The sequence below is a fragment of the Siphateles boraxobius genome, unplaced genomic scaffold (assembly GCF_051911475.1).
Source record: "Siphateles boraxobius isolate OS27281-9 unplaced genomic scaffold, OSU_SipBor_1 12, whole genome shotgun sequence".
Classification (NCBI taxonomy): Eukaryota; Metazoa; Chordata; class Actinopteri; order Cypriniformes; family Leuciscidae; genus Siphateles; species Siphateles boraxobius.
Genome location: NW_027508722.1, coordinates 15052064 through 15077500, shown reverse-complemented (window position 1 = coordinate 15077500; position 25437 = coordinate 15052064). Strand labels below are relative to the sequence as shown.

At 38.9% G+C, this 25437-nt stretch overlaps 1 protein-coding gene across 5 annotated transcripts in view; it reads right to left on the bottom strand.

The window, feature by feature from the left end:
- hdac9b (histone deacetylase 9b) overlaps nt 1-25437 on the bottom strand; it is a 57943-nt gene that overhangs the window by 23452 nt on the left and 9054 nt on the right. Inside the window, exon 3 of one of the 5 annotated variants that reach the window (XM_077209186.1) lies at nt 5001-5069. The exons of 2 other annotated variants lie outside the window; for them this stretch is intronic. In XM_077209186.1, coding sequence (XP_077065301.1) covers nt 5001-5069 — 69 coding nt within the window. Of the gene's footprint in view, nt 1-3693; nt 3768-5000; nt 5598-25437 lie in introns of those variants that run through there. 2 more of the 5 variants (XM_077209183.1, XM_077209185.1) reach the window with 2 other exon arrangements.

Genomic DNA, 25437 nt, shown 5'->3' with positions numbered 1-25437 from the left:
TTGAGGAAGCACAAACACTATGCAATAATACATCTTAATTATGCATTAAATAGCAATAGTAAACAAATAGTTAGATGCATGTAATTATCCATGTAATTATAGTTATTAGCATAGTAAAAATAGTAAATAAAGTGTTGGCATATTATGCTGCCAGGCCAGTAGTTGGCAATGTCACTTTATAAAGAAACACTATGTGCCAATAGACTGAACACGTAATACACATGCATAAAATTGCGCATGACGTCACCATTTTCACAAATTCGCATTTTTGTACAGTATCATTTTCAAAAATGTGCACTTTGAAACTTGTTTATAAAAGTTTGTGTTTTCACGCCCCCAAAATGCTGTTGTCGAGTAAATGAACTTCCAAAAAACTGACTCACTAAGAGTCATTCGTTTGTGAACCAGACTTGTTGCCCTGATTGTTTTGATTTGCTATTCACTTTGTTCAGGAGTCGCACTTCACTGGTAGCGCTGGTTGTTTCATGCTGTAGATTTTCATGCACTGTTCAGGAAACTTCAGCTGTGTTTTAGTACAGTATCGCCATATTCATTTTTAGTACAGAAAGCATGTTTTAGCCCATTTATAGCGAACCGAATATTAACTGTTTCTGTTAATATTCTGTTCTGTTTGGATTAGGTCTATATTGATTGAATCCACTGTGCTTTCATAATTTATTGTTAAATAAACGTAGTAAATGAAGCAACAGGTTGGATGCCGTAGAACCGCAATGACGTGCATGTTTTTATTCCATTTTAATTGTCAACAAGGCACTTGTTGAGAGTACAGTGGGAAGCAGTCCATTATTGCATCACCTGACATCATCACTAAATCAATGTTATGAGACAAAACATGCTCACACCTTGTGTTTTGGCCTTGAGCCTTCGTGAGAACATTATGTGCAATGAAGCCAAGAAGAGCTGTTGATGTATTAACGCCAGTTGAGCTGAAAAGAGATTCGCAAACCAGCAGTAACTGTGCTAAATATAACTGCATTTCTGAGCACACTCTTAATATAGGGAATGTGTGAAAGACTGTCAAACGTTTGGAGCCATCTGGTAATTTTAACTCGGGCAAAAATAAAAGCACCCCGACAAATTTATGTAAGCTATTGGGCGGCCCGCCCCTTTACCCTTAACCCCCCACCACAAACATTTCAAGCACCTTAGCTTTCATGAACTATCTTCTTTAGTTGTGGTTTTACTTATCAATTCCCAACTGTATGGAATGACATGAGAGGAGAATTGTGGCACTGAATCAGTAAACACAAGTTCGAAGACCGTAAGCACCCTGATTTATTTTTAGCAGGAAGGGATGACAAGCATCCTGGCCTGTGTCCAAACGGTTCTCTTTCCCCCAGAGGGCCAGACTCAAGGGATATGGTGACACATCTGCTGTACTACATTTCCCATAATCCCTTGAGCAATGCATTTCTCATAGACTCATGTTTCTCATTACTGTTGAATGCAGAGATAAAGCGTTGAGTTCGTAGTGCTACATCCAGCTACAAAAGGAAACCACCCACACACCGTTAAGTGAAAAGGTACTAAATAAGAATCTTAATGAACCGTCTATACATGACACTTTTTATTGGGAGAAATGTGTCACAAATGATTTGCTACCTTTTCATTTTATAGGAAATATACTTAAGTTTAAATTGGCTTGACAGAGGCAGTGGTAATGTTGAATAACTAAATTAAATTTTATGGTTCATGACATAAAAAAAAAAAATAATGCATAAAAGCTTATATTTTAGTATGCTTCAAATTCTGCATATGTTAACCTTTCTTGTAGTGAGACTTGCCCTACCCTGCGCATCGTTTATATACAGATAACAAGCTGCAAAATAATCAGGTGCCCTATAAATTAGCCTCCGGCACAGTTAAATGGAAATCTATTTTTTAACCTCTGTTGTCAGTAACAGTTTTTTTATGTTTGGGGGGGATACGATATGCTTCTTAGCAAAAACAGGGTGATGCTTTTTTGGCTGTATATGCTGCGGTGACTGAGTGCTCATTACGGCTGATGTTATTCTGAGCTGCAGGCGTGTCTAAAGCAGGAAACGCTGCTGTATTTTTAAGTAGAAGCTTATTCCTCACAGCAAAAACAGGACAGGGGGAATCCAGATCATCCCATTCAGCAAAAAAATATGTTTTCGGGTATATTTTTGGATGCATTATAAAATGTGGGGGGAGGAAATTGCACCAAAAAAATATCAGAAAAATATACTGGTAAAATAACTTTTCCTGGTGTATTTAAAAATAGCCTTCCCCCGACATACATTGTATACTTTATTTAGAAATTTGAGGGTTTAAATAAAATAGCCTATATTTCAAAAAAAACTATTTTCATTACACAAACATACATTCTGTACATACACACACAAATATATATATATATATAAGACATAGCACATAAAGCTCACATTTAAGAAATGTGATCACATCCATAACATTAGGCATCAGTGAGAGAGTCATTCCACTCATAATGGTGCATATTACATTCATAATAACAGCCCAACAAAATATTTAATTTTCTACTGTATAGTTCTCCACAGACCGCATGTTCACATTACCTGCTTATCACTGTCATTAGCATAATCCAAAACTCATTTTTTAAAGTAAAATAACCTGGGGTCATAGAGTGAAAGGCTACAGATAAAAGAATGATGATGCATAAACAGCCATTTATCTTATTCAGAAATATATTAAAAACCACAAGAATGGCAACAAATCATTTAATTGTCCAACATTAAGGGACTTCTTGCTCTGTGAGCATAAAATTGCTGCAAGTGTAATAGAATAGATTTATGAGTTCTTTACACTTGAGACACTGTGTTTTGCACCTGTTCGTTCAATATATTTTGTTGATTCAACACAATATTTAGCCCTCTAAAGTGTTTGCTTTGATCCAAATAATCAGAATGACTATTACATTTGTTCGAAGACTAGCTTCAATGGTTTAAAACTGACAGTGAGCACATTCGCATTACAATAAACATCTTCCGACAGCAGCATTTCTCCCATAGATTTCTGCCTCGAGTCTGATCACATATTTACAAATAGCTGTTTCCTTGAGCTTGGTTAGTGTTACAGAATAAATCCTTAAGTCTGCACTCTTAAGAAATTCTTAACTTGACCTATTTGCCTCAGTTACCAAAACACAGTTCATCTGATCGTTGATCACACAGTGAAAAGATCACATTGTTATGAGAACTACTTCCGATAGGCTACTCTACACTCCTTGAATTTTGCAGAGATGCTATTTGCATCGAGCAGAACGACAGAAATGAAACACAAAAAGAAGAAACAATCTTTTTTAAAACAAGTAGACCCTCGTTAACAATAACAGATTTAAACCCGACTGCATATCACATGACGGTGACAAAACTCTGTTAATAACTGTTCCACTGTATGGTTATATTAAGAGTATGTGGAGATGGTATGATGGCGACGCGCCACGGTGGCTAATCTTAGCACGCTAATGCTATAAGCTGAAAATAACATACTAATAATAGCTGACCCATAGAGCGTGCAACAGGCCTGCCTGCCTCACTCGGGTGGCTGTTGTTTAACCTCATACTTCTGTATAATGCCTCACATGCCTGTAAAGGGCTTTCACTGGACAGATGAGCATTAATTGAATTGTTCGGTATCAGAGTTTTGATGGGTGGAACGGGACGTCCTACTGACCTGGTTGGTTGGATTTAGCCTCCTAACAGGTTGCTCCGCTGAGCCTTATTGAAGACGACAGCTCAGTCTTTCTCTGCTTTGTGCACAGTACACGGAAATGAGGTTTTGAATAAAACCCTTCAAAAAAGGGTTCAATGTGGCTCTATATAGAACCCTAGGTTTCTTAACTAATTTTGTGAAAAGAAAGTTCATAAGCAGGAATGTCTGTATTACTTTCATGTTAAATGGGTTATTTTTTTTACGTAGTGATAAAGTATCTTTCATTCATAATATTTAATTAAAATGAAAAATGAATTAAAACTAAATTATTTAATTAAAACTAAATCCATAAAGGGATGGGAACCCCTAAAAGGTTATATATATATGAAGTGCCTAACAGAACCCTTTAAGGGTTTTAACCCTTTTTTTCTAATGGTGTATATTTAGAATGTCAGGATTGCATTATGCTACGCTTGTGCTGATTAGAAAATTCAGTGAAATTTCAGCTATGTTGCAACAAAGCTGAAATCTAGGCAGACGATCTCCTGCGGTTCTGAAATGATACGTGCAAGAGAGAAAAGTCAGTGGTGAAGCAATGCCCTCCACCCTTCTTTCAGGAACTGAAATGACTCCATCTGTCTTCTTATTATACAATACATGCACCCCCACCCCCAATTCACCTCAACTTTCATATCATGGATTTCACAGAACACCACATTCTGAACTGGTCAGAGGTTGTGAGAGCAGCTTTCTGGCAGCAACCGCAAGTCAGAAACAACAGCAAAGAGCAAAGATGAGTCACGCTCAAATTTTAGACAATAAAGCAAACACACACTCGCTCAATGATGTCAGACCCGAGCTCTCAGCAAACAGTGTCAGGTCAAAAATAGAACGGGTTGATTGTCTTTGGCAAATGCAAAAAGTAACGTGCCTTTCATGTTGACAGCGTTTTTCTCTCAGGAAGTTTCCTCTCTCCTGAATTAAAGGCTAAAGTCGCATAACATCCTGTACGCGTTCTGTTTTCATGCCCATTATAACCTACGCTTTCTGCCGAAATGACGTCTGACAGGATAATTACACATACCACAAGCCGCCTCCCTGTTAGTTTAGTGATTTAAGGTTAAACCAACTAATACACATCCACAGAACGCTGCTCTCCTGAAAACTTTCCCCTCAGAGATCATAACATCAAAAACACAATCTTACAGAACTCAAAATCTTGCAACCCAGCAGAGTAAAACTCTCTTGATGATGCTGCCACAAGTTTAGGATGTGATCCTTGTTATCTCAATACAGAAAATACTGACAGAGATCTAAAAACCAGTCACCTGAGTTGTTGACGTTGTGCATATCAGCGTTGTGAGGGGTCAGAGGCAGCCGGTGTTTCCCGATGCCGTCTGCAGAGAAACAAAAGTCGGCCTCGTAAATGGTCTGGAGCATTAGTACTTCAGTTAGCAGCACATCGTCTGCCAGCCCAGCTCTTCCTGTGTTGCTGTCAGCTTGTCCCCTCCTCTTCTCTCGGTCTCTCTCTGTGTTTGTCTCTCCCTCTCTCTCTCTCAAGAGACCAGGAACATTCGCCCCTGCCTCCTCCTCCTCCTCCTCTTAAGCGACACCCGAAGAGTGACAGTGCTCTCCCTCACTAACATTAAAAAGCTTCACTCCTCCTCTGCTCTGCTCATCTCCTCTCTTCGATCCTTCTCCAGTCGACACCTAAGTGGCTCTGAGAATCAGCAGGAGAGTCTCACTCTCTCTGCGCTCTGCCTTCCTCTTGTCCCGACAAAACTGCTTGTTATTTTCTCTCCGATGTGTCAGATTCACTGTTTTCGGTCCTCCCTCCCTCTCAAACAGGTTTTTTTTGTCCTCCAAGGTGGCTCTCCGCTTCTTCAGAGTTGCAGCTCCTGTTTCTATCTCTCTCCCTCTCGTTTTCCATCAAGTTACTTGCTGCAGAGAGGAGGAGGCTGATTTGCATGTGAATCAACAAGAGCATGGCCCACAGGTGACAGAAATAGAACAATGGCCGGCTCAGGCTATAAATAGGTCAGGCGCGGTGCGAGGATTGGAGCAGCATTGATGCGTTTAAAAATACCACACCAAACACAGCTGTGGCCCTCATCTACAGCCAGAAGGCATGTCTCTGTGTCTATCTCTCTTTCCGTTTTAGTATGCTGTCATTCATTATCTCTTTTCTCATTTTCTTTGTCGCTCCATCTCTCTTCTATTATCATGCTTCTTGGCCTCCATAAAAAGACACACAACCAGTTTTTTCCTGCAGATATAAATATAACCTCCCTGCATTTTACTTGACATGTTGCTGCTGCTCTGACACTCTCGCAGGGTTTATGTGCTTAGCACATAAAGAACATGCATTTCAGTTCTTGCATTCAATGCCATGCTTGGTGTATTGCATTGATTAAAATATAAATGTGCATGTTGCATAAGGAACTGCAAAGGCACAACATGGCAATACATATCCACTCTATTTATAACAAAACATATTTTATAGCCTGATACAGGTTTTCAAACTGTTCTGGACCTGCTTACAGCTGGTCCCCTTCCTAAAATATAAAGGCAGCTGTATATTTGCATGTATAAGATTTGTGAAAACAGATGTTAAATAATTGATATTAAATATGAAATAATATTTTTAAAATATTTAATAAATAAAATTACAACATTGTTTTCTAAATGAAATAATCAGCTTTAATACTAATATTATACTTTTTATTTTATTGTACTTATACAAATATTATATTCAACACATTTTATTAATATCATAATTGTTAACATGTTAACTTTGACAGCCATGAAAATATATTTAAATATATATATATATATATATATATATATATATATATATATATATATAAATAAATTTGTAATTGAAAAAATATATAAAAGAGAGACAAGTGATGGGGGGGGGGGGGGGGGGGGAGATTAAGATGGGAAGAAAATTTATATTTATATGGTTTCGCATTCTCTTCTAAAAATGTTTTACGTTCCCCGACAAACTTTATGTTGTTGTGCTCCCCAGGAAACCTTGTCTTTTGTGATGGAAAGATTTTAGCGAACAAACGCAAAAGATTTGCAAGCGAATGCTGTGTTTCTCTGCGAAATGAGAATGCAAAAGTTCTGCGAACAAACGCAAAAGCATTGAAGGTTTTTTCTACCCATCTCATATTTTTTGTAGAACCTTTTGACTTCCACAAAGTTCTTTAAAAACACATCAACACACTGACCTGACGAACCATAAATGAAACACCAAGAACTTTGTTAACCACTAAAGAACCATATAGCAACTCAAGAACCCAATACAGTCAAAAATGGTTTCTTGAACCTGAGGTTCTGCACTAAAGAACTTTTATTGTTAACAGTGAACTGTATGCGATATTTCATTGCTAAGAGTGAACTACTTTCATTGCCAAATACAGTTCTCAGGAGAACACATTATTTCCTAGCTTGTATAAACACTAACACACGTCCAAGCTGAATTTGTTTAGCTTGTGTTTGTGTGTGTGGCCATTTGTGGAGCAGGTAGGCAGTATATTGAGGCCAGTGTTGCTCTTCTGGAGGGATTTCCCAGCTGGCCAAATGTGTTTAAGATGAATTAGTAGCTCAGAGCACACAGGGGGAGCCATCTGTGTGACAGTCAAACTTTATTTAAAACTCTCACTCCAATCCCTTCTGTTGTCACACTGCTCTGAACTCTAATCCATATTTTTCCTGATCATTTTTTGAGGCAAAACTTATTCTCCTGACATTAACAGTTCAGAAAATCCAGTTTTGCACATTTCACTTCCTCAATTAGATATATTTTTATATTGATGCTATTGTTCACTTATTATTTACAGCATAATGCCCATAACTCCACCAACATGAAATTTGATGCTGTGTTGGAATTTCTTATTTGAAATAGAACAGACGATTCTATTTTAGAAACGGTTTCTATTTTTCTGCGACGTTGCGCTGGAACAACAAACACAAAGTGTGGCAATGATAATCTCAGGTACTGTTTATGTGCTTTATTTAAAGTTAAAAGCGTGTAATGTGACTTTAAATATCATTTTGTGCTCCCAGCTTTGTAGCTGTAAAAGCAACAATGGATAGTTCACCTCAGATCTTGAAATTAAAGAAATCAAAACAAGAACGTTCAAACTGTAAACAAACAAGTGTAGCTATTATTTGACAAAGATTGTTTTAGTAACTCAGTAGCCTATGTATTTGAATAATGTTTAACTGGTGTAATATTTGTGAATTTGATTATGTAGCCTACTTATCCATTTTCTTACGATTGCCGTTAAGATTAGGCTACTCTATGTTCCTGCACAACAGGAGGCTGCAGTTTCAGGACCTTAGTTCTAGGACCGCAGTTCCAGGACCCTAGTTTTTTGTAACAGCACCACCTACCGAACTAGACCACCAAAAACACTTCTCTGCTCTTGCCGCGAGAGCCCGCCCACACGCTGTTCTGATTGGCTGTGGGTTTTGATTGATTTTTATCTCGCATCTCGCAGTCGCCATCGCGTCTAGTGTGGACAGACAAAAGGTGTGTTTGACATCGGCTGCGGCTGGATGTAACCGATCGGGAGAGTTGCCGTGTGCAGGCGGGGAGAAGCTGCAAACGGAGACGTGAAGTCGGACACTTTCTGGTTCCCGTAGTGACCGCTCTCTAGCCTGGTCCCACCAGACTCTCGTAAATTTCATTTGTACATAGAGTCGGGCACCGGTCCATTGACGAGCGTTAACTTCCTTGTAGGCGGGTACTCTATTGAAGTCTAAAACTATTGAATCTGCCCAGAGTCACACTGAATCTGCCATAACCAATCGCTAACGTCTGGTCGTGACGTATGCCTAGCCTTCACCTTAGCCAACTCATTCACCACTAACGGAGCGAGCTGGAAAATCAAACTTTTCCCGAACTCCGTGGGTAGGAGGGCCACAACATCATGGCCACCAACAAAACTAAGCAAAGATTGTTCTTGCTCCGGCTTTAACTTCTTGATATTCGGCAGCGTTGCCACAACGGACCGAATGGCTTCGCTCGGATCTTTCTCCACTAGCATTACTGAACTACAACTCAAAATAACGCACGACATCAACGTCATCGTTCTCAGCCACTCCCTCTGTTCGCTGATTGGCCTGGTAAAAAATTGATCGGAGAAAACCAAAGACTACAGCACAATCCCAGACCTAGTACTGAAGGAAAACTAAAATTTAGCGGAAGTACGTAGGAGGGCGGAGCCAGGCTAATCGCTCTCGTGGTGTTTGCATACTTTACCACAGCGGTAGTGAAATAAATGCAATATTTGCCAAACACACAGATGTTTCAGACACATTTTCATGCAATACTTTAAGTACTGCTTCATAGAGCGTCTGTTTGAACAAGAATAAAGTTCCACATAAGCCTATAGCTCCTATCAATGAAGTGGAGCAGTTTTATTTTGATAAACATGACACAATATAACATCGCGACTACATGAAAAGAGTGTTTACTCTTGATTTGTACTCTTGAAAAAAATGATTTGTGAGCTTTAGTGGAACTAATAACGAATAAATACGAAACACAAGTGACCATTGTCATGCGGTTAATCCGGCCAACCGTGGAACAGCTGTGTCGTCATCAGAGCTTGTGCAGCTGCTCTTGAGAAGCTGTGCTGGCTGAGTTCTCTGGCTACTCTCGAATCGCTCTTGCGGTACTTTAATGGCATACGTCACAGTCTCGTGGCGTCTGCGCTGTATCAAGTCGGACAAAATTTCTAACCAGCATGCACTGCTTCAAGTCAGCCGCCGATCGGTCTGCGCAGAGCTGCATGAAGTCAAATAAGCCTAAATTATTTGTCGCTGTAATCTTATCGCATCGCGTCTGGTTAGGACACAGTGTGCTTCTTGAGCTTTTTTTTTTTACACAAACTACTTACAGAGAGAAAAAGAAAGTAATAATGATAGAAAGCTTTTTATAGTAGAAACCCAACTAGAAATCAAAGGTAAAAAGTTCAGTACATTTCCATACTTTGTATTGCATTAAAGCAGCTGAAATGTAGGCTAAAGCATTTACAATTTTTGCCAAACCAGCACCACAAAAATATTTAAAGTGTCTGCTACAGTAAAACGAACTGACTCATGGAGATGAACCATATTAAAAGCTTCTTCTTCATGAAGATCATATTTGTTATTTTTGCATTATCAGACTTTAAGAGGCAAATGTCGTATTACTTTCGTAGGGTAGATTTTACCGTCCTTCTGAGGCAAACTACAAATTTTGTCAAAATTAAGTTATGACTGAAACAAGGTTAAGGCTTGGTCACATTGGTGAAACTTTGGCAAAATTGACTTTATGTTATAGTTAATGAAACGCTAGGATGTGCCTCCTTGATGGGGATATGTCAGTGTATTTAAGCTGTTTCTTTAAGTTCACTGTCAGTTCTTGTCACGTTTAATTTGGTTGTTCTGTTGTCGTTTTCTAGTTCTGAGTTCGTCCTGAGTTCTATGTTGAATCTTTAAAACCCTGCATTTAGATCCTGCACTCATCTTTATTGCAACCATTGGTGAAAGAGAGAAAAGAAAGCTGTAGACTATCAAGTTGATTTTCTGATGTTTGACTTCTTTCAGCAAATCAGCTGCAAAGTTTCTAGTTGACAATAACTTACACACTTACTGCTGCTCTCGGTTATCTTTATATATTTGTATATAGTACTATGTAGGCCCACCAAATAACTCCTTTCCCAGTCTGAAGCTTAAAAGCATCTGGTCTCCCAAACGCTAAGTGCTAATCATGTTAAAAGCAGTGATGACCATCTCATGACACTGAGCATTTAAAGAAGTGGGTTTTACTTCCTTAAACATAATGGCTAATGATTTTAGGATGAGCTCAAGGGGAGTTTGAAACAAGCATGCTTGGAAAGGGTTACTGATATTAGTAAATATTATAGCAAGAGCTTAAGTACCTGTAACTCAAGTAATTAATGGCATAAGCATGCATCTATAAATAGCGCATAAAATATATACAGCAGTCTGGCATCTTTATGAACTCACTGAGCTAGTCAGTTAATGGCACTTTCTACATTCTACAACCTTCAATATTCTATAAAACAGTTTACATCGCTTCTGGTTCAGGTATGTGCTTTGATAAATACCAAAAATACAATTTTACTTAAGATACTTTCAAAAGAGCTACCAAAGATGAGCATAATCGATGTCCATCCCATATGCAGATTGATATCTGAAAGTGTTTTTATTTTATTTTTCTTCTTCTCACTAACATTTAAAAATAATTAACTAGGTCAGCGGATCGCTAGTCCGGTTATCTAAGTCCATAGATATCACCGTCAGTTCGTACTTTTGTTAACACTTTATCCGACAAATGGTTGCAATGAGACCTATTTTCCTGTTTGTTCATGTGACGTTCAGCGTGAAGCCGATTCACCATTTTTGTTCATGGTATTCAGCTGCAAAAGAAAGTTTTTCAAAATGACAGAACAAATATGTTTGATATCTAAATGTTTGATTTCATTTTATTTAATTTTTTTTACCTTATTGAGACCAAAACAGAGAATAGATACGCATCGGAATCGATAAGCAGAAACGTAATCACTAAAATCTAAAAGATACGCAACCCTAATAATTATGCCGTAAGAAGTCATGATTATGACACAAAAAGTTGACTTAATTTTGACTTTTGTCTGTAATAATTGTTTTTGGATGTCATAATTTCGATATGTAATAAATTTGTTCCGCAAAAGAAAGTCATACAGGTTTGTACGACACGAAGGTCATTAAATGGTGACTTCTGGGTGAACTATCATTTTAATTGTGCATCTTCATTGCATTTCATAGTGCTCAAGAGATTTAGATCACCTCAAAGACCCATCTCCTCTGCATCTAAAATACTCTCCGCCATTTACTTACAGATATCCTATACACTGATATTTGTACATTACTTTCCATGCTGGTTTTTGAAAGGAAAGGTTTTGTATTTTTGTGTCCATAAAGAGCAAGTAGCCCTGATAAATGGACAGAAAAAAAGCTAAGTGGCAGAGGGCCAGTTATAGCTCATCCACGTCAGCACTGGCCTTTATTCGTTCTAGTCTTATTAAAGCATTTAAGTGTTAGCTGGAGTTACACACACACACACACACACACACACACACACACACACACACACACACACACACACACACACACACACACACACACACACACACACACACACACACACACAAACACACAAACAAACACAAATATGCCTGGCCACTGCTGTCACCTCCAGGACATGAGCTGGATCAGACAAAAGCTCCAGCGTTTTCTGAATTTAAATGCGAGCTAAATGGAGAGCTCTCAACAAAACAGGGTAATAGAGAGAAAAAGGAGAACAAGAGACCACATCAAAAGGAAAGGTCGCCACAATGGGCTTTGTGTCACATCACAGAAGGCACCACATCATGCTCTGCATTGAAGGTGATGGAGTTTTTATATAGATTTATATGTTACAGCTATTACATCAGAAATACATTTGACTACTACATGAAGTAACTCACATACACAACAAGACTCAATTGCATTATGTCCATACATTTCCGTCCAAGCACATTATATATTATTTTCTTTCAAGGGCACCAAATGTGTTTACTCTGAAAGCTCTGCACTCTTTCTTTGGTTCCTTGCTCTCGCCTCGTTCCATATAAAGGCAGCGCTGCATTAGCTGTCCTCCGGGTGAGCAAATATTGCTCTTTAGTTAATTAGATCAGACTGCAGCGTGTTTTTGTTCCATACTGGATGATGACCACTTTGTGTGGGAGAGGAGGTGTCAGTTCCAGAGTGTCTGCTCACTTGTTTTTCTTTGCTTCAAATATCTGTCTCTTTTTTATTTATTTTTTGGTCTGTCAATCTCTTTCTCTCTGCAACTCTTAGATCTAATAAATGGATTAGGTACACTGTCTGACCAATAAATTATACTTTTTCATTAATGGCTTGGTTGTATGTATGAGAGAGACAGTAGCTGTACTTTTGAATACAAAATTGCTCAAAAATATCAAAAGAAATTTGCTGCACCTGAAAAACAACTCTTTTATGAATGTCTTCAAATGAGTAGCCTTAAAGATTCATAAAGAGAATTAATATTGTCTATTCTCCTCAGAATATGACAGTATTAATAGACTAAAGGTATGATGTAACAATGATAACAGTCCTTTCAAGTCAATAAGATGTATCGATCAAAGTTATTATATTTGTTGACCTGATTTTCTTAAAAAATTAATAGTATTAATAGTAAAAATTAATAGTATTTCAATTAAGCAACATAGCACAAGCATGAGTGCTTGAGTGAATATTATTCGGAACATGAATCGACTTTAATGTGAATGAGTTGTAACGCGGCCGCAAGGCATCACAGGCGCACTGATATTCAAACAAAAGCACATTTGCAAGGATGATATCACTTTTATACAACTCTTCAACAAACAATAGGGTAATAATGAGTATCTTACATTTTAGACACGATGTTGCCAGTTAATTTCTCTCATTTTGCTCCACCAACAGAAAAGGTTGCTCCACAAAACCAAACCGTCTCGTATCCCAGAGCAAAACACTGAACAACGTGGGTTTTCTTCTGAATTAAACAATGTTTTGAACAAATGTTTGAGTGAATGATTCAATGAGTTAAAAAGTCACTTGTCGCCACCTACTGGCGTAACGATGTACCATGCAGAAAGATCGAGCCACAAATAATAAAGGCCTATTCACACCAAGGACGGTATATCTATAAAGTTTTAATTGTTCTAATTATATGAGAATAGCAAAGTTCATACCACAGCTATAATGATAACAACACAGAAAATCAATGCCGTTAGAATCACTGAACGATTCAGAACGTTTTTCCAGCTAATGAACGATAAAAGCATATTGGCAGCCAATCAGAATCGACCCTTTAATGCTCACACATGTAAAGCGGCAAAAAGCTGCATTGCGCACTCTTAATAAACAAAATATTACCGTTTGGCGTCCAACTGTTGGACGATAAAATTGGTGTAACGGCGCGTTCCAGTGAGATCACATTGCCTGCTGCATCAGTGTGTGTGCTTCTCCCTGGGCACTTCATCACTCTGCTGAGTTTTTTCTCTCACAAAAAGAGCTAGCATCTTTTTAAAGATGTCTCGCCCGTACACTTCTGGGTGCGGTCGATTTGTTTTGTCATCTGATGGGCACAATCTCTGCCTTGCGTGTTTGGGCTTAGATCACTCTATGGCAGCGTTTGTGGATGACTCATGTTCTCATTGCGGGAAAGCCACGAGCATCGGAAAGGGGAAAGCCTTTCCCGGGAAGCCGCGAGCATCGGGTGGAATATAATCTTCCACCCTGTCCCGAGCGCTCGCGGCTGGATGATTGGTTTTGGGGGGAGGGGGTCGGGGGGTCCGGGCCCTAATACCTTTCTTCCCAGACCTGCATGTGGAGGTCATGAGATCATGGAAGTCTCCTTTGACTTCTTGCAAATACTCAGTGGCCTCTTCCGCCTTCTTTGCCCTCGATGAGGCCGCGGCCAAAGGGTACACTGGGTTTGTTATTTGGCAACACAACAGTGCCCCCACAGCGCCTCCACCTGGCGTGGCGACCCTAAGCACCCCTCCAAAGCCTGTAAGTTTTTGTCTACTCTGATGGCAGATGCCTATAGAGCGCAGAGGTGGCAGGCTGCCGTCTCACTGCATGCTATGGGCATCCTTCAGGTCTACCAGGCCTAGGTGCTCATTGACATGCACAAGGGTAGGGCCCACCACTGACCTTGCTCTACGGGCGACGAAGGTGACCGCACGCTCCCTGGGTCAGGTGATATCCACATGCTAGGTCCTGGAAAGACACATCTGCCTTAACCTGGTTGAAATTCGCGAGGCTGAGTGGGCCGCGCCGTGAAGGTTGTCGCAGGAAGGCACTCCAGCCCATATCAGCCCCGCAGCCTGCCGAACGCCAGGCAATATGGCGCTCCAGTTACGGGCAGCTCAGAGATGGGTTGCAGTTCTTTCCAGGAAGTGATTGGGGCCCTCCACCGGGGGAGAAACTGTCCATGTGGCGTGATTAGATTGGGACCCCCATTTCGTCATTCACTGATGTAACTCGCAGTGACTGAACAAAAGGGAACTTCTCGGTTACGTATGTAACCCTCGTTACGTCCCTCTGCCACAACCTCCTCAGCAGGAAAAACATAATACATAAAACTCGAAGGTGATAGGCTTCTAAGCGAAACCCCCATTTCGTCATTCACTGACGTAACGTCTCCGTTCCCTTCTCAGGGAACGAGGGTTACATACGTAACCGAGTTGTTCTATATATAGCCTAAGTAAACAATCCCTTGATGTGGAGACACCAATATAATTATAGCCAAGCCAAGGTGCTGTCACTGTTGTTCCAAAAATGCAATAATAGCCTATCAATGTCAATACTCAAAGTTGGGAATTTCATGTGAGGGCAAAAGATTTTCATAATTGATTCAAGTTGGTCATGGGGATTCACCTTGACTGACAGAAACCTGCTTGCTTAGTTTGAAACTGACTTCTGTGTGAGCTGTGCTTCATACATTGCTATACTACTGCAAATAGACGGTGGACCTTTTTTGCCCGCAATTTCTTTTGCATATGTGACCACACTTAGGCTATGCTGCTTTCACATGCTCTTGAAAATGTAAATTTCTGAGAAATTTCCAAAATATCCTTTCCATTTCTGAAGTAGTGATTACAAGCTTGTAGCATTAAAGCTTTTGTTGTCGAAAAGAACAGGAATCATGAAGGGCACAGGTTTATTATTTGCTTAATTATTGCTTAAAAAAAGTATATATATATATATATATATATATATATATATATATATATATATATACCACACTATATCAGCTTGCTGACAATTCTGGATGGCTACTGGTTATTTTCACTTTGTATAAAACATGTTTCAAATAATTATTCATATATGTAAATATGCACTACTTTAACAACAAGACAAGGCGATGCAGCTGTTGTGGAGAAAACTAATAAAGCAAACCAGTCACAGAAGCAATCGTGGTTACACTTTATTTCGATGGTCCACTTTAGACATTCAACTATAAGTAACTTTGCAACTACATGTCAACTAACATTCATTAAAGTATTAGTAGACTGTTAGGTTAGGGTTAGGTGTTAGGGTTCGGGTTAGTTGACAAAGTTACTTAGTAGAATCTCTGTTGGTGGAGCATCAAAATAAAGTGTTATCAGATATTAAGCAGACAGTCTACGCATATTTTAATAAGAGTTAGTTGACATGTAGTTGCAAAGTTATTTATAGTTGGTAGAATGTCTAAAGTGAACCATCAAAATAAAGTGAAACGCTTCATTTTACAGTACAGTACTTACAGTGTACTTACCTAGAAAGTACTGGGTAATATAAGGTAAGTACATGGGTAAGGTTTAGGTTAAGGGTAGGTTTAGGGGTAGGTTCAGGGTTAGTACCTAGTTATTACCCAGTTATTACCCAGTTGTTGTAATTGCTATAATAAGTAGCCTACATAGTATGTACATGGGAAACAGGACTGTATTTTGTATGAATTTGTATAATGTGACTTGTATGAGAATGTACATTTTTAAGGGGAAAAATAGGCATGCAGGTCTACCCCTAAACATAACAGCCTGAGGAGTAAACATAAAAGTGGAAATGAAAATAAAAAAATTAAATTTTACAAATTCATAATAAATCGCCAATTTACCAATCCGATGAGACTGTTATATTTCTTATCATGTGACATGTGAAGATGGTTTGAATCGTGTGAAAATGCTTCGATAACAGAAACTACTTTTTTCACCTCAGTTTTATTTTTAGCTTGCGGTAATTTCCTATGGGGAAAGTATTGTGAGTTACTACAAAAAGAACAGGGTGAAATATTCCATGTGCAAATATGTTTGTTTACCTATATGTGCTGTTTATGCATGGCTACGTATTTGCTCCCCTCAGAGTTTCATCATAATTGTTTGTGGCATTATAAGCGGGATGTACTTGTTTCAGGTTGCCATTGGCAGAGAAGCCCGATGCTGTACCTGGAAACAAACGAGAAATCTCTGTTCTCCCCTGGGTCCTGGCTCATCTGGGGCAATACACCTCACAGACACACTGGCAACATTTCAGGTTCATGCTCACACACTTGCATCAGCTCTTCTTCCGTCCTCCCACCTTATCCTGAGGTTTTCCCTCCTATGCTCACTGCCATGTCGTCCTTCACTAAGACCTGCTCAATCTCTCTCCATGTGAATTTGTCACCTCAGTCCACCTCTATCCTGATGCAGCCACTAGGTCGACCACGTAGAAGCCCAAAGGCATCAGGGTTGTTGACTGGAGGTCCAAACCCAATTAGCATCTCCATCTGGCTGTATTAAAGGGGCATGTTTCCGCTCTGTCTGATGATTTAGGCGCTGTGGCTTTATTAGGTTACTCAGTCTAGCCTCCGCTGGTATTTCCTGCAGGACATTTAGGTTGAGAGTGAGAGCACTTTGCGGCTTGGATCAGATAATGTGCAGAAAGTGCTTCTTCTGTTTACTTCATAAATTTCAGTGGAAGTGTCTAATAATGGGGCAAGAAAGAAACCTTACTAGCACACATAGGTCATTGTCAAGGGACTAAATGTAAAAAAATGTAAAGGGATATTTTAAAAAATTAAATTTCTGTCATCCAAACATCTATGAATTACTTTCTTCTGCAGAACACAAAATACAATGGTTGAAGGTTGTTTCAAGATATATTTTGAACGATGTTTTACATACAATGAAAGTCAATGGGGTCCAAAACAACTATAAACCCCACTGACTTTCTTTTTATAGACAAAAAATACTCAAAACGTCCTCTTTTATGTTCCACATAGAAGAAAAAAAGTAATACAGGTTTGGAACAACATGTTTGACAGAATTTTCTGTTTTAAAGGAAAATATATGTGGAAGGTGTGATTCAGTTGAACCAAATTTAGATGGAATAGAATGGGCGGTTACTGCCACAGAAAAACACCTTTTTACCAACAATACTCATGCAACTTAATTATTGAAGATATTAATAGGTTTTTCGGAGGTAGCATTCAAAATCCACATGATGATTCTGGCCATTGTCAAATGCGTTTTGGTTTGTGAGAAGACTGGATCGTTATACGGGTAAAAAGGCTTTTTCTCCATCAATAGCAATTCACAGTTACAGTGCATTATAATAATAAAAAAAAAATAGAAAGCAACCTATAAATGAGAAAAATTTCATGCAATTTTTGGAGGGCCCTTCCGAGGCTGTTCTCCAGGTCTTACATTCCTCCTGGAGAAAACATACATTGCATCAGTTTTGTTTTGCATAAATTATGTGTTCAGGATGGTTTCAGATTGTATAATAATATTTCTACTACTTGAATAGAATATTTTTCAAACCTGCTGAAAATAAAATATGTAGATTATTTTATATCGCATTATAGATTCTTTTCCCCCAGATGAACGCTGCCATTTGCAAAAGAGATGGCATCAGAAATCTCTCCTTATCCCATTTCTATTGGTATTCTCTTTGCATTGCCTGTCTCTGAAAAGGATTTGCTGTCTGTCCTTTCGGTGCTGTATTGATAAAGTTCTATAAATAGACATGTTGCTGTGCATGTCGCTGGGAGGGAAGGGACAGTTCACTGAAATCCCCCTGATCAATCAGACCATGACTGCTGGAGCATATTGATATACCTCAAAATAACAGTCTGGCTAACAGCTCAACTGCACAGTCTCTCTCTCTCTGACCTTTAACCTACTGCAGCCTACATCCTGAACGCCTCAGCCCTCACCTTGGAAATATTTGACTACCACCAACTTTATAAACAATGTGGTCATCACCTGTCATACATGCATACATTAATATTGAAATAATGACACTTTAAATTCCATATGAGGAGGAGCTTTTTTATTTAATTTTTTATTGACAGTATTGGGCAAAATCATGTTTTATTAGTTAAGTAAAAACTAGTCATAAATAAATAAATATGCGATAAAATATGTATAAATATTAAATATTATATTATATTATATTATATTATATTATATTATATTATATTATATTATATTATATCACCTCAGGTGTGCATTATTTTTTTAATTCAACAGGAGTCCATTATTCCTTACATGTAGAGTAGAGTATCGTGTGAGTGAGATCAACTAAGCGAGCGTATTATGAATCTAGCTGATATTCTTCAGGTCCATCTCACAAAAAGAGTTTGAATGTCCATTGAGGAAAGTGAAATCTTCTTCTTTGTAAGGTGATTTTCTATGACAGCGATAGTCAATGCATTTGTAACTTGTGTCTTATTTACTTGTTTCAGGCCCTTTCAATATAAAAGTCTTTACTACAGACTCACTCATAAAGACATTCTTTGCTGCCATCTGACGGTGCAATGCAATAATGAAAAACTAACTTTCACTCAATTCGAAATCACAATCACTAAAGGACCCCCCAATACCAAATATGGCATGTTATTTACATAAAATATTATTTATTGAAAAGTAATATTCAAATAAACAATATTAACATTATAAAAAGTAGTTATAGAACAGGATTTCAGTTAGACTAAATAAAATTATATTATAAAATTATAAAATTTGCCCTTGGCCAAATCGATTTACTCTGGAACAAGTTGCCTAATAGATTAAAAAGATTGCCCTTTTGATATACTCAAAATGAATTATACCTCATGTTTTAACGCTATCTGTTTTACACTTTCTGTCTTACACATGTTTTACACTATAAGAGCCAGCAGCAATTCCCGAAGGACTGGCCGAGATGACGCTGTTCTCTGCGGGTACATGAGCACTGAACGGCAGCTGATTGTCTGCATGTCGCATCTACGGAAACATCTAAATAAATTGTCAAATAGGCGCTATGTTTATACGTCACATTTGAGGTCCAAATACTGTAAATACATTCTCTCCTAAAAAACTATTAAACTACATTACGTGACACAACAGTAATAGGCTATTTGTACAATTATGGTCATTTGCATGTCCGCCATGACACCCGCTGTGAGAAATGCTGCAAGCGGAGTGATACAAACGCTGAAACGGCTCCCGTGGTCATATCTTCAACACAACTTTTCAACTTTTCAACACAACTCTTCTACACAACTTTTCATCTGATATTTCTGTTTGTGAGCTCCTTGACACTATGTGTTTTCAAATCCCTACTATTACTAACATATGTAAATCAAATGTCACATGTCGGAGGCAGTACAATCCTAATAATCTGCGTGCCTTTCCGGTGTCTTCTAATACTTTATTCTCTTTTCCTATTGGTCTCTGGAACTGCCAGTTCGCTGTAAACAAAGCTGATTTTATTACATCTTTTTCAAGTCATTCAGGTCTCAGCCTATTGGCCCTGACTGAGATCTGGATCAGACCAGAGGACACTGCCACACCTGCTGCCCTCTCTCTCTCTTCACTTTCTCACACACTCCTCGTCTGACCGGAAGGGGTGGAGGTACTGGTCTGCTCATCTCAAATGACTGGAAATTTGATCCGTTACCACCTCTTTGTGACAACAGCTCATTTGAATCACATTCAATTACCATCACAAGTTCTATTAAAATCCATTTTGTAGTTGTATATCGTCCCCTAGGTCAACTTGGCAGTTTCTTGGAGGAGCTTGATGTGCTACTCTCATCCTTCCCTGAAGATGGTACTCCTCTCATAATTCTTGTAGGCTTCAACATTCACCTAGAAAAACCTCAGGCTGCTGATTTCCACACCCTGCTTGCCTCATTCGACCTCAAACGAGTATCTACTGTGGCTACTCACAAATCAGGTAACCAATTGGACCTTATCTACACACGCTACTGCTCCACTGACAATACACTGGTCACTCCACTGCACACCTCAGATCACTTCCTCCTCACTCTCAACCTCAACCTGCCTCAGAAAACAACACACACTCCTCCACAGGTCACCTTTCGACGGAACCTACGCTCACTTTCACCCTCTCGCATATCCTCTTTGGTCTCATCCACACTTCCTCCACCTGATCAGCTCTCAACACTAGATACTAACAGTGCAACTGATACTCTTTTCTCCACTTTAACATCCTGCTTGGACAACTTCTGCCCCCTTTCCTCCAGGCCAGCTCGTGCAACACCCTCTGCCCCCTGGTTATCTGATTTTCTCCATGAACATCGTTCTAAACTCAGGGGTGCAGAGAGGAAGTGGCGCAAATCGAAAGATTCTACAGACCTGGGTCTTTATCAATCCCTCCTCTCTTCCTTCTCTGCTAATATCTCTACTGCTAAAATGACTTACTATCACAACAAAATTATCAATTCTTCTGACTCTCGCATGCTTTTCAAAACATTCTCCTCTCTTCCCAACCCTCCTCCTCCTACATCAACCCTAATAGCTGACGATTTTGCCACATTCTTCATAGATAAAACAATCACATTCAGCAGCCAATTTACCAATCCACAAACTGACACACACTTTTTACCAACAAACGTACACATTCAACCCTCTTTCTCTCTACTTTCAGAGGCAGAAGTCTCTAAACTCCTCCTTTCCAATAGCCCTACCACCTGTCCGCTTGATCCTATCCCCTCTAATCTACTTCAAGCCATTTCTTCCTCAGTTGTACCCACACTCACGCACATCATAAACGCCTCTCTTCACACTGGTATCTTTCCCACAGCTTTTAAGCAGGCTCGGGTAACCACACTGCTTAAGAAAGCCACTCTAAATCCAGCACATCTGGAAAATTACAGACCGTTATCCCTTCTTCCATTCGTCGCGAAAAAACACTTGAACGAGGTGTGTTCAACCAGATCTCTTCCTTTCTTAATCAGAACAACCTCTTGGATAACAATCAGTCTGGTTTCAAAAGCGGACACTCAACTGAGACTGCCCTGCTCTCAGTAATTGAAGCTCTGAGACTGGCAAGAGCAGCTTTCAAATGCTCAGTTCTCATCCTGCTGGATCTGTCTGCTCCCTTTGACACAGTTAACCACCAGATCCTCCTGTCAATCTTAAAGATGAAGGGCATCTCGGGAACCGCACTCCAATGGTTCAAGTCTTACCTCTCAAGTAGGTCCTTTAGGGTGTCGTGGAGGGGTGTGGCATCTAAGACCCAACATCTAGCTACTGGGGTGCCTCAGGGCTCAGTGCTTGGACGACTCCTCTTCTCCATCTACATGACATAACTAGGATCTGAGATTCAGAAACATGGCTTTTCCTATCATTGCTACGCTGATGACACACAACTCTACTTCTCATTCCAGCCTGACGATCCGACGGTAGTTGCTCGTATCTCAGCCTGCCTGACAGACATTTCTGGCTGGATGAAGCACCACCACCTTCAACTAAACCTTGCGAAGACAGAGCTACTTGTGGTCCCGGCCAACAGAACACTTCATCACAACTTCTCCATCCAGCTAGGCTCATCACCCATAACTCCATCAAGGTCAGCCAGGAACCTTGGGGTTGTAATTGATGATCAATTGAACTTCACCGACCACATTGCTAGAACTGCCCGGTCGTGTAGATTTGCCTTGCACGACATTAGGATGATCAGGCCCTTCCTAACAGAGCATGCTACACAACAACTTGTCCAAACGCTTGTTCTATCCAGACTGGACTATTGTAATGCTCTCCTGGCTGGTCTTCCAGCTTGCTCTGTCAAACCTCTGCAACTGATCCAGAATGCTGCAGCCAGAGTACTCTTTAATGAGCCGAAGAGAGCACACGTCACTCTCCTCACAAATTTGCACTGGTTGCCAGTTGCCGCTTGCATTAAATTCAAGTCACTGATGTTTGCCAACAGAACAACCACTGGCACTGCTCCCTTTTACCTAAACTCATTACTTCAGACTTATGTGCCATCCAGACACTTGCGCTCTGCAAGCAAATGTCATCTTGTGGCACCATCAAACCATCTCAAAGAGGCACAAAATCTCTTTCTCTGTCCTTTACCATGACTGTTGAGGAAAAAAGAAAAAGAGGCATCTTTTTCGGCAGCACTTAATCCAGTAATACTAACACTTTCTCTTCTCTTCTATTTTTATTTATTTAAAAAAAAAGGGACTGCATTAGATTAAACTGAGAGGGGTCATAGCACTTACATAATTTGTCGTCCTACTGTTAGTTTAACTGCTTCTATTGTTCTCATTTGTAAGTCGCTTTGGATAAAAGCGTCTGCTAAATGAATAAATGTAAATGTAATGTAATATCGCATGGCTAGAAAAGGCTCTCAGCCAATCAGAATCGAGAACGAGAACGAACTGTTGTATATAATATAATATAATATAATAATATTGTATAGCATCAACTGAGAATAAATCTGTGAACTGGATGCCACATGCCTCAGTGTTTAGAGATCATAGATCACGACACAATAGTGAAATACTGAGGCTCCTCGCCGAGTTAATCTGAGGTTTTATCTCACAATAATCTCTACATGTCAATCCATCTCTCTGGAAACACATTCCATGTCCTCACGAGCACAAATATTCACTATAACGTGCACACGAGCAAAAATATACACTATAACGTGCACACGAGCACAAATATACACTATAACGTGCACACGAGCAAAAATATACACTATAACGTGCACACAAGGCCCACTCACACACACACACACACACACACACACACACACACACACACACACACACACACACACACACACACACACACACACACACACACACACACACACACACTCACACACACACATACACACACACACACACACACACACAAACTTTTTTCCCCTGCTGTTGACAGTGCAGTAATGCTTAATCCATTACCTATTTAGGTATGTTACTATTTTGGGGATATTATCTGCTTTGCATAAATCTGCAAATTGCTCAATCTCACAATTTTTTTTTTTTAATGATCATACTTTTTCTTGGCTCGAGTCTCCCTGTGTAATGCAATATTAAATTGAAATCAATGGACAAAAAGCATACAATGAAGACGTCAAAGTAACTACACTTTCTAAACTCAGTGTTTTGAAACTGACCATATACAGTAGCATGAGTCGAATAAATGGCCAATAAAAGTTACTGATCTGAGTATGTTTCTTACATAACAGCTTAAGCTTCATTTGACTCAGTAAATCCTGCCTCTGCATTTAGGGAAAAGCTCTCAGGAAAGCTCAATTCAGCACTGATCGGGACTAATCCCATCTCTGTATATGCGTAAAACGGATAGGGTAAAAGGGTAGGGGAAAACAGGAAATTATACATTACAGCAAAGGAAAAGGCAGATTTCCTTGACTGCTATTGTCTTGGATGTTACCACCTACGCCATTGTGGCTTTCCATGAGGGTGAATTGGGTTTCCTAGAGAAAGGTCACTGAGAGAAGTATACAGCACAATGAACAAAACAGATGACAAATTTTCCCTGTTTTTATTTGCAGAGAAGAATAAATGACATTCTCAAAGGAGGGTGACTCAAGCTTGATTGACAGCAGTATGAAAATTGAGCTTTTTCAGAATGAAAAAGTATTTTTAAATAAACCAAAAAAAGGCAAGCGAAAAGTTCTCTTTTCACACTATCTCTGGCCTAAAAATTTAGCTCAGACCTCTTTTTGGTCCATTTTACTAACTTTTAATTCACACTGTTGTTATTACTGTTGTTATCACTGTTGTTATTGTTTAATTCACACTTTATTGTATAAACATTATTTTGTTTTATTGTATTCATTATAATATGAATTACAATATTAATTGTATTTTGAATAAAACAACAACAACAACAATAATAAGAATTGAAGAATCTTAATTTACAATATGTATTATTAATATTAGTTCATATGATTTCAGAGTGGTTCAAGTCCCTTCAGGTCACTTTTGTGGTGTGTGTGTGTGTGTGTGTGTTTGTGTGTGTGTGTGTGCGTGCGTGCGTGCGTGCGTGTGTGCCTGCGTGCGTCCGTGCGTGCGTGCGTGCGTGCGTGTGTGCCTGCGTGCGTGCGTGCGTGTTATAAGGCAAAATTATTTTCAAACTGCTCTCCGCCCAAAGTTTTTTTTTGGAATAGAGGCCACTTGAATTTATTGTAGTCATTGTATTAATATAATATAATATAATATAATATAATATAATATAATATAATATAATATAATATAATATAATATAATATAATATAATATAATATAACAGTTTTAATTTGTATTTGTATTAACAAGTATACTATATTGTGTAAAACTATTTTGCCATTCAATTTATTATTCTTACTAATATTATTCACAATAACATTTGAACTCTAGAATATTGTTATATAATATTAATATAATTAATATCTAAAAATATTATCAATCAAATATGAACAGTATTTACAAGTACAGTTGTATTAACAATAATGCATGTTGTAATAATAAAAATAAAAGTATGCTATTATATACACTGTTTTACCATTTAATTTCTTACTATTGATAATAATAATACAGTAGAATATTGTTGTACAATATCAATATAATTAATATCTAAAAACATTAATATCAGTCTCTTCTCGCTATCCCTGTGATGTTGTGTGGGAGCAGCGGGTCTTCATTATTAATTGTCAGAGGAGCTCCCAGAAGCCTGTTATGAGGAGTGGGACACAGATCAGAGGGCACATCAGGTCAGCCCACTCATTTGGCCAGAAGCTCACAGTGCCGTAACCTCCCACAGAATGTTTCTAGAGAGCACATTCACACCATCCATCCTTTGCATCATTTATCCTTCTTGATCCCTCCTTTCTCTCCCTTCCCAAAAGGCTCAACACAAATAAAGAATGTCTCAAGTA